Source organism: Blennius ocellaris (genome assembly GCF_963422515.1).
Source record: "Blennius ocellaris genome assembly, chromosome: 6".
Lineage (NCBI taxonomy): Eukaryota > Metazoa > Chordata > Actinopteri > Blenniiformes > Blenniidae > Blennius > Blennius ocellaris.
The window spans coordinates 1,315,127-1,325,419 of record NC_137655.1 but is presented as its reverse complement, the minus strand read 5'-3'; the positions used below and the strand labels follow the sequence as shown (position 1 = coordinate 1,325,419).

The 10,293-nt window shown below is 48.6% G+C and overlaps 1 protein-coding gene across 1 annotated transcript; it reads left to right on the top strand.

The window, feature by feature from the left end:
- Positions 1 to 951: 951 nt before the first annotated feature.
- Positions 952 to 9,761, top strand: slc40a1 (solute carrier family 40 member 1). The gene is made up of 8 exons (XM_080497691.1): positions 952 to 1,234; positions 1,693 to 1,760; positions 2,676 to 2,835; positions 3,029 to 3,144; positions 4,989 to 5,115; positions 6,281 to 6,526; positions 7,226 to 7,876; positions 9,320 to 9,761. Exons 1-8 carry the CDS (start codon positions 1,201 to 1,203, stop codon positions 9,637 to 9,639), a joined length of 1,722 nt encoding a protein of 573 aa, XP_080353817.1. The 5' UTR covers positions 952 to 1,200; the 3' UTR covers positions 9,640 to 9,761.
- The last annotated feature ends 532 nt before the right edge of the window (positions 9,762 to 10,293 follow it).

The window sequence follows — 10,293 nt, the reverse complement described above, 5'->3', positions numbered from 1 at the left end:
ACATATATCTATAATTTGTATGAATATATTTTCATAAGCTTTCATAATGCAACATCTCTATTTTTATTATTTATCAAAGAAAGAAAAAAGATTTATGAAGTGTAAAAAGGTATGCAAATTATACATATAAGAACTATGTAAACAGTATAAAAAAATTTGACAGATGTATACAATATGATGGGTAAATATATCATATTAATAATGATATAATCTAATTAAAATATATGAATACTGGGTAAGGTGGACAAATTATACATATAATATAAATATATGAATATAAAAGAAGTAGACAAATGACATATTGTCAGTGATTGTTCTATTTCTGATATTTTTATACAGTTTCATTCTCAGTTTTATGTATTTATGAATGTTTTTATGGACTCTCGTGTCTGCAACAAAGATGATGATGACATATAATATAAATATGAAATATGACAGGTAAAGAAGTAGTAAAAAAATTACACATACAATAAAATATATAAATATAGAAGTAAAAAAAAAAAAACGAATTTAAGCAAGATTGCACGTGACAGAGGTATTAATACAGATATCCAATGATCTGATGGCTCGAGCGATGAAAAACACCTGTTAATCCCCAAAAGCGACCGCTAATCTACCAAATCTTTTTTTCCAATATTAGAATATTTGTGAACTTCCCGCAGAATCCAATTCTTTGTTTGCGGTTTGGGTGTAGCGAGGAGAAGACGCGGGAAAACAACGGGCTCGAGGGCTTCGCGTGAGATATTGTGAAACAATGACACGGGCTTTTTTTTTTTTTTTTTTTTTTTTTTGTGCGTGTGTGTGCGTGTGAGTGTGAGAGCGCGCGAGTGTGCGCGAGCGTGCGCGAGCTGGAGGAGGGGCGGGATTGTTATTGGCACCACGCGGTCACGTGACCAGCGGGTATATTGGAGGCGGGAGGTAAACAGAGCAGCAGAACCGACGGGCAGCAGCAGCAGCAGCAGCAGCGGCGGCAGCAGGAGCTCCTCTGCAAGGCTTCACTTCTCGCGTTCGTCGCCTCGACCGACCGCCTCGGCGTCAGTTACTATTTCTTTCCGACTTCAGCTACAGTGCTAGCTAAGTTTGGAGGGGAGGCCGGGGGAGAGGCGCGTGTTGTGGATCCCGTCGCTTTACACACGGAGGAGCTAGCAGCGTTAGCATCCGAGCTACAGGACCGCTGAAACAAACCAATCAATCAATAACATGGATAATTCTGGGACTAAGAAGACATGCGCTGGTGAGTCCCGTCTGCTGCAATGTGTGTTTGGTTTTTTATTATATTTATTATTATTGTTTTGTTTTAAGACTCTTAGATAAAGATTGAATTCCTGGGTTTTTTTTAAGACTCAGATAAAGATTTAATTCCTGTTTTGTTTTTTGTTTGTTTGTTTGTTTGTTGTTGTTTTTTAAGACTCTTAGATAAAGATTTAATTCCTGTTGTTTGTTTTTTGTTTTTTTTTGTTTGTTGTTGTTTTTTTAAGACTCAGATAAAGATTTAATTCCTGTTTTTTTTGTTTTTTTTGTTTGTTTTTTTAAGACTCTTAGATAAAGATTTCATTCCTGTTGTTTTTTGTTGTTTTTTTGTTTTTTTAAGACTCTTAGATACATATTGAATTCCTGTTTTTTTGTTGTTGTTGTGTTTTGTTTGTTTTTTAAGACTCTTAGATAAAGATTGAATTCCTGTTTTGTCCCCAGAATCCATCCAGGACTTCTTCACTTCTGCTAAATTCCTCATCTACATGGGCCATGCTCTGTCCACATGGGTGAGTCAGGCTTATGTTACACACATTCACACTTTGCTTTACCCTTATAATAAACATGTTGCTATACTGCACTTGTTAAATGATTATTGGTCATTATACATATCGTAAAGAATATATCAAGTGTAGAAAATGGACAAATGATACATAAAGTGTAAGGTGCACATATTGTACAAGCTAAAGCGTTAAAAAAAAGTGCCTAAATTGCCCATATTGGACAAATAATAAGGCAGGATGAGTGTGAAATACTCAAAAATGACCTTTTTATTTCCCCCTCCATTCCGAGTTAAATATATATATATAGAGAAAAATAAAGCTAAAGGATTAAATGGCCTCACACCTGCTTTAAGAGGTGTCGTAACCGTGTGGTAACCAAGACAACAGCAGGTGAAATAACACTCCATCATGGTGGTAAAACTGTGCCGGCGGATCACGGTGATGTAAACCTGACGGTGTCGTCGTTCGCCGGAATGGGAAATCACATGTTTTTGTATTTGTCGCTCGCCCTACAAATAACCGTGAGGTGAGGTTACACAGCGCGGCGGCGGCGGCTTTTTGGTGCTTTTGTTGTGCTTTTGTCCCCCGGAGACGCTTTTTTTTTAATATATATATATATTTATTGAGTTTTTTTACTTTAACAAGGCAAATTACAACATCACAGTAGAAATGCAGAAACAAATATTGCTTAATTAGCATCCATATGATTAAATATCAAGATGTTAGGAAAAAACAATACACAAATCCAAACGGAACAACAACAACAAGAACAAAACGGACTCACAAAGGGGTTATAAAGTTGTGAATGTCCACCTAATCTTCCATTGTGCACATAAATTCTAGATATTAGGGATGAACTACAGCGTGTCGTGTAGGAACTATGAATCACGCCGGCGGGGGGGGATTCTAATTTGTCTCCAGGGCGACCGGATGTGGAACTTCGCCGTGGCCGTGTTCCTGGTGGAGCTGTACGGGAACAGCCTGCTGCTCACGGCGGTGTACGGCCTGGTGGTGGCCGGCTCCGTGCTCCTGCTGGGCGCCATCATCGGCGACTGGGTGGACAAGAACCCCCGGCTCAAAGGTAGCGGCCTGTCGGGGGGGGGGGGTTGTGTTTTTTATTTGGTCAAATCTGGGTTGTTGCTGTGGAATGTTGGCAGCGACGGCGTTAATCTCCCGCCGCCGCCTGCTAACGAAGCTGCAGACAGAACGTGGTTGTCTGTGGTCACACCCCCCCCACTAACGCCGGCCCTCGTCTCCCCCCCCCCCCCCCCCAGTGGCCCAGACCTCGCTGCTGGTCCAGAACAGTTGCGTCATCGTGTGCGGGATCCTCCTCATGCTGGTCTTCCAGTTCAAGGAGCAGCTGGTGGAGATCTACAGCGGCTGGATTCTGGTAAGGCCCTTTGCTTTGATCTCCCCCCCCCTAGCGGGGGTTTGACTCTGCACCGGGGCTCAGAGGCTCCATGTCACCACTGCACACGTGCCGACTTCACCACCAGACCTTTGACTGGCCACATAGAGGAACAGATAGTACAACACTGCTTTACTAGCTTTCTGAGCTGAGACACACTTTTGTGTTTGTGAAACTCTGGAGGCCCGCCCCCCCCACCTGAAGACGTCAAAATGTTCAACTCTGCAGCTTCTATCCATCCAATTTAAACAACAAAGCGTTTCCAAAGTGCTGCACATAAAAACAATCAAACTAAAACGATGCAAATGAGCTCCAACACTAAATAAGCACAAAAATAAAAGCAGATTAAAAACTACAAATAAGAAGATAAGAGTTAGAGAAGGTTCTGGGCCAGTTGCTTCTGGATTTGACTCCCGAGAACCGTTGACCCTCAGACGCTGGACTTGGTGGCCAACCGGTTCCCCGGCAGACCGGTGGAGCCGCTGGAGCTCCGAGTGTGGAGCAAATAGCTGAGGCACTCCTCGTGTGTTTCTAGGAGACTGTTGAGTGTTTGAGGGTGGAGGTGGAGGGTGGAGGTGGAGGGGGGGAGGGGGAGGGTGAAACAGGAGATGGAGTGTTGTGGAGTCAGCAGGTTCCTGAAGGGCCGGTCACATGACCTGCTGGCCGGGTTCCTCACTGGAGCAGCTGTGTGTGTGTGTGTGTGTGTGTGTGTGTGTGTGTGTGTGTGTGTGTGTGTGTGTGTGTGTGTGTGTGTGTGTGTGTGTGTGTGTGTGTGTGTGTGTGTGTGTGTGTGTGTGTGTGTGTGTGTGTGTGTGTGTGTGTGTGTGTGTGTGTGTGTGCTGGTCAGGTCACGTGATCAACCTCCACTCTGACCGGCTTTATTTACTTTGTTTTTTTAAAGACTAGTTTTTTGTTGTTTTTTGTCTTTGTGTGTGTGTGTGTGTGTGTGTGTGTGTGTGTGTGTGTGTGTGTGTGTGTGTGTGTGTGTGTGTGTGTGTGTGTGTGTGTGTGTGCGTGTCATCTTATATTTTAAAGTTCATATCTCTCACTGCCCCTCAGGCCACATCCACAGGATGAGAAAATTAGATTTTTTTCTCTTCTATCTGCCGCCGTATTTCTATGATGCTAATGCTACGTGAATCAAGCGCGTTGCTTCCAGTTTTATCAGAATAAGTCAAAGTGAAACTGCTTTTTTTTTTAAATCTTAACGAGGTTTTGTTTTTTTTGTTGTTGCTTCTGATCAATAAAAGTAAAGAAACTGGGCCGATGGTGACTTTACACCCAGATGTTGTTATTTTCCCACACAGACTCACTTCAGCCTCCTTCTTCTACGGCGGCCCTGAAGGGCAAAACACAACAACCAATCACTAAACACAACAACTAATTGAAAAACACAACAGGAAATTAAAAAAACACAACTAATTGTGTTGTGTTTTTTCATTTGTTGTTGTTTTTTTGAGTTTGCAGTTGTGTTTTTCAATTAGTTGTTGTGTTTAGTGACTGGTTGTTGTGTTTAGTGACTTGTAGTTGTGTTTTGCTCGCCGTATTCTTCTCCACCTTTCACGTCTTCACTTGTTGCTGCGTCTCTAAACTCCACGGGTTTCGTCTCTCGTGGGGCCACTTTCTAAATCTCTTCACCTTTGAGCTGATCTGAACGTCTCTGACCTTTTAGAGCTCAAAGCATAATCCTTCAAATATGCAGAGGATTGTGGAGTTTAACCCCCCCTCCCCCCTCCTCCCCCCCAGCAGCCCCACAACACTCAGTCTGATAATTTTCTTTCACTGGAAAAGAAAAAAAAAAACCCCTTGTTTGTGTTCCGTTGCAGACGACCTGCTACATCCTGGTGATCTCCGTGGCCAACATGGCCAACCTGGCCAGTACGGCCATGTCCATCACCATCCAGCGGGACTGGGTGGTGGTGGTGGCCGGCCAGGACAGCAGCAAGCTAGCAGGTCAGTGACCCCCCCCCCCCCCCCCCCCCCTCCCCCCACCACGTTATCATGGCATCGATTTAAAGGGACTTTGCTCCGCCGGCGATGACTCACTGTTCACTTTTATACCTTTTATGCTCCTGCACTTCTTTTTTTTTAAAGATTTGCTCTCGTGGTGCAAAAGCAACCCGGTGCCCCCAGAGCCTTTGAAGCCCACAGATCAAAGACTGCTTTCTTTAAAATGGGCTTTTAAGTTCAAATGATCATTGTTAATTATTGGATTTATTGATTCAACTTATTCTTCAAGTGTTTTATTTGTCATTTCCACAGTAAAAGCCGGTTTCACAGTGTAATGGAATTCTTACTTTGCCGTCTCCCCTGGTGCCGACGTACGTAAATAAATAAGTATATACACAAGAAAATAGAATAAAATTAAATTAAATAACAGAGCAGTGCAAAATATTAGTCAGAATTCAAATTAAGTTAAAATGATCATTGTTAATTATTTGATTGATTGATTCAAACGTATTTATTACAAATGTAACGAAATGCAGTTTAGCATCCAACCAGAACTGCAATATCCCAAGTAACAGATATTATATACAAATATATAAATAATAAATCAATAGGGAACCGTGTGTCGTCGCTATTGCTATAAATTATATTGAAATTGTGTGAAATTACATTTAATGGACTAAGTGCCGTTAACGTGCTTTAACAATTTATGTCTTAAATAATAGATTGGGGCTTTTGGCTTGAATTGCTGTTTCTCATAACAACTACTTGTTTGTGTATAAAGAGTCTGAGGCCACGTTTACACGTACCCAAAACGTATATTTCCAACAAAAAACCTCCATTTCCTCACATCCAGCCGGTTCAGAGCTGCTGTGAGCCTCCAGACCTGTAGGGGGCAGTGTAGCGAGAAGCATCGTAGCTAATCAGAAAACAACCCGGACGTCAGGAATCGTGACGTAAATCTCCGCCTACACGCCTTTAGACGCAACCACGGGTTTTATCCAGACGTCCAGATGGGCGGAGTTTCCAGGAATCGTCGTTTGCGGCTGCGTTTATGAGTAAACATGCGGCTAAACGTAGAGAAACACCAGTTTTTTGTTCAGATACCTGATCGTGATCGTGCGTTCCTCCGCTCGCTAACGTGGAACTCCCCCCCTCCCCCCCCCCGCAGACATGAACGCCACGGTGCGCATCATCGACCAGCTGACCAACATCCTGGCGCCCATGCTGGTGGGCCAGATCATGGCGTTCGGCTCGCACTTCATCGGCTGCGGCTTCATCGCCGGCTGGAACCTGGCGTCCATGTGTCTGGAGTACGCCCTGCTGTGGAAGGTCTACCAGAAGACGCCGGCGCTGGCGTCCAAGGCCGGCCAGAAGGAGGCGCCGCAGGAGCTCAAGCAGCTCAGCCCCGCTGGAGGTGACTGGTCCTGGGGGCGGGGGAGGGGGAGGGGGAGGGGCTGGACGCTTTTGGGGGAGGGGTGGAGGAGAGGGGCGGGGCTGAACGCTGGGGAGGGGCGGGGAAGGGGCTGAACGCTTTGGTGGGGGAGGGGCTGAACGCTTTGGTGGGGGAGGGGTGGAGTAGCGGGGGAGGGGCTGAACGCTGGGGCGGGGGAGGGGCTGAAATCTTTGGCGGGGGAGGGACTAAACGCTTTGGCGGGGGAGGGGCTGAACGCTTTGGCGGGGGAGGGACTGAACGCTTTGGTGGGGGAGGGGCTGAACGCTTTGGCGGGGGAGGGACTGAACGCTTTGGCGGGGGAGGGACTGAACGCTTTGGCGGGGGAGGGGTGGAGTAGCGGGGGAGGGGCTGAACGCTGGGGCGGGGGAGGGGCTAAACGCTTTGGCGGGGGAGGGGCTGAACGCTTTGGCGGGGGAGGGGTGGAGTAGCGGGAGAGGGGCTGAACGCTGGGGCGGGGGAGGGGCTGAAATCTTTGGCGGGGGAGGGACTAAACGCTTTGGCGGGGGAGGGGCTGAACGCTTTGGCGGTGTAGGGGTGGGGGAGGGTCTTAACACTTTGATGGGGGAGGGGTGGAGTGGCGGGGGAGGGGCTGAACGCTTCATTGCGACTTGACTTGTTCCCACGCGGTAGTGACGGTGCAACGCCGCCCCCTGTCTGCAGAGCCGGAGAACGGCCAGAGTCCCGAGGAGTCGTCTCAGCCGCTCATGAACCCGTCGTCCTCCTCGCCCGCCAAGCCCGACTCGCCCCAGCAGGGCGGCGGCGGCTGCTGCTACCAGATGAGCGAGCCGCTGCGCACCCTGCGGGCCGGCTGGGTGTCGTACTACAGGCAGAACATCTTCTTCGCCGGCATGTCGCTGGCCTTCCTCTACATGACGGTGCTGGGCTTCGACTGCATCACCACGGGCTACGCCTACACCCAGGGCCTGAACGGCTCCGTGCTCAGCCTGCTGATGGGCGCCTCCGCCGTGGCGGGCATCTGCGGCACCGTGGCCTTCACCTGGATCCGCCGCCGCTGCGGCCTGATCCGCACCGGCTTCATCTCCGGCGCCGCGCAGCTCTCCTGCCTCACCATGTGCGTGGCGTCCGTCTTCGCCCCCGGCAGCCCCTTCGACCTGGGCGTCTCGCCCTTCCAGGACCTCTACGCCCACCTGGTGGGCGAGAAGGCGCTGCCCGAGGCCGACCACGGCCTGGCCGGCATCCTGGCCGGCGGCAACGCCAGCAGCACCGCCTCGCCGGCCGCGGAGCTGCCGCCGCTGCAGTCCTACATGTCCGTCAGCCTGCTGTTCGCCGGCGTCATCGCCGCCAGAGTGGGTGAGTCACACGGAGATCAAAGCTCCAAAGTACAAAGCTCCAAAGTACAAAGCTCTGAACTCGTATTCGAGGCGATTTACAAACGTCTGTCGATGTTTGTAGATGTCTGTAACCGTCTATAGACGTCTGTAGATGTTTGTAACATCTGTAGATGTTTGTAGATGTTTGTAACATCTGTAGATGTTTGTAGCATCTGTAGATGTTTGTAACATCTGTAGATGTTTGTAACATCTGTAGATGTTTGTAGACGTTTGTAACCATCTATAGAGGTCTGTAGATGTTTGTAACCGTCTGTAGACGTCTGTAGATGTTTGTAACCGTCTGTAGACGTCTGTAGACGTTTGTAACCATCTATAGAGGTCTGTAGATGTTTGTAACCGTCTGTAGACGTCTGTAGATGTTTGTAACCGTCTGTAGACGTCTGTAGACGTTTGTAACCATCTATAGAGGTCTGTAGATGTTTGTAACCGTCTGTAGACGTCTGTAGATGTTTGTAACCGTCTGTAGACGTCTGTAGACGTTTGTAACCATCTATAGAGGTCTGTAGATGTTTGTAACCGTCTGTAGACGTCTGTAGATGTTTGTAACATCTGTAGATGTTTGTAGACGTTTGTAACCATCTATAGAGGTCTGTAGATGTTTGTAACGTCTGTAGATGTTTGTAACGTCTGTAGATGTTTGTAACGTCTGTAGATGTTTGTAACCGTCTGTAGACGTCTGTAGATGTTTGTAACCGTCTGTAGACGTCTGTAGATGTTTGTAACCGTCTGTAGACGTCTGTAGATGTTTGTAGCCGTCTGTAGATGTTTGTAGATGTTTGTAACCATCTGTAGACGTCTGTAGATGTTTGTAACCATCTGTAGACGTCTGTAGATGTTTGTAACCGTCTGTAGACGTCTACAGATCGTTGTAGATTGTAGACAGTCTGTAGACGTCTGTAGCGCCCCACTGACCAACCGTTAGGCTTCAACAGCTTTGACTTCAAGGATTTCAAAGTGCATCAGTAGAAGAAGTGACCCAGAAAATATTTTGATTTCTGATTTAAAATGAAAAGAAAAACATGTAAAACAGACAAACAGTTGTAGATGGAGGTTCATAAAGACGATAAACTATTTGATGGTAGAAAAGCAGCGCGATAGAAAGTCGATGCGTCTTATAAAAGTGCGTTTTATAAAAGCTTCGGTCTCGTTTCCAAGTTGTAGAAAGAAAAAGGAGAGAAAAAACCTTCAACTCTCCTTGAACTGGCGTCCGAGGCGTGTGAAGGCGCCGTCACAATTGTAAAGTCGGGACTTTCACGCAGCCTCTCCGGATCTCGGGAGTCGTATCTGCGACCTTTGACGCCAATAACGTCCCGCCATATTTTCCACCCGTCCCGCGGTGGTGACGTTTTTTATTCGGCGCGGCAGTAAAAGAGTAAGAAGGAAACCCGTCTGTCCCCCGCAGGCCTCTGGTCCTTCGACCTGACGGTGACGCAGCTCATCCAGGAGAACGTGATGGAGTCGGAGCGCGGCGTCATCAACGGCGTGCAGAACTCCATGAACTACCTGCTGGACCTGCTGCACTTCATCATGGTGATCCTGGCGCCCAACCCCGAGGCCTTCGGCCTGCTGGTCCTCGTCTCCGTGTCCTTCGTGGCCATGGGACACCTCATGTACTTCCGCTTCGCCTTCCGCAGCCTGGGCCGCCGCCTCTTCCTGTGCTGCTCGCCGGAGCGGAAGGAGGAGGCGGAGGAGGACAGCCCCTCGCTCCCCACCACCGTCTAACCGCCCCTCCCCCACCACCACCACCTCCACCCCCCCAACCGTCAAAACAGACTCTGTCCTGGGTACATACTTGCCGAGCCTTTACCCTCCCCCGCTGCACCCGACTAACACGGTCGCTCGTAGCTGGCAGGGCGCTAATGCTAGTGCTAATGCTAATGCTAACCCACCACGCGAAACCATTAACAAAGCATGAATCGTGAGACGAGCGGACGGCTTGCCGACATAAACACGTAGTGGGGGGTGGGGGGGGGTCTCCAGGAGTGGACACTGTAAACACCCCCGAATGCTAATGCTAACCCACCGCGCGAAACCATTAACAAAGCATGAGTCGTGAGACGAGCGGACGGCTTGCCGACATAAACACGTAGTGGGGGGGGGGGGGGGTCTCCAGGAGTGGACACTGTAAACACCCCCGAATGCTAATGCTAACTCACCGCGTGAAACCATTAACAAAGCATGAATCATGAGACGAGCGGACGGCTTGCCGACATAGAGCGCTAAACACGTAGTGGCGCCCCCTGGTGGGGAGGGGGGGGGGGGGGCTCCTCCAGGAGTGGACACTGTAAACACACCCCCCCCCCCCCCAGTCTGGACCAGGTGCTTCAGCTAGCAGGAGGGCGGGGCTGCAGGGAAGGCGGCGCCGAGGCGAGGGGG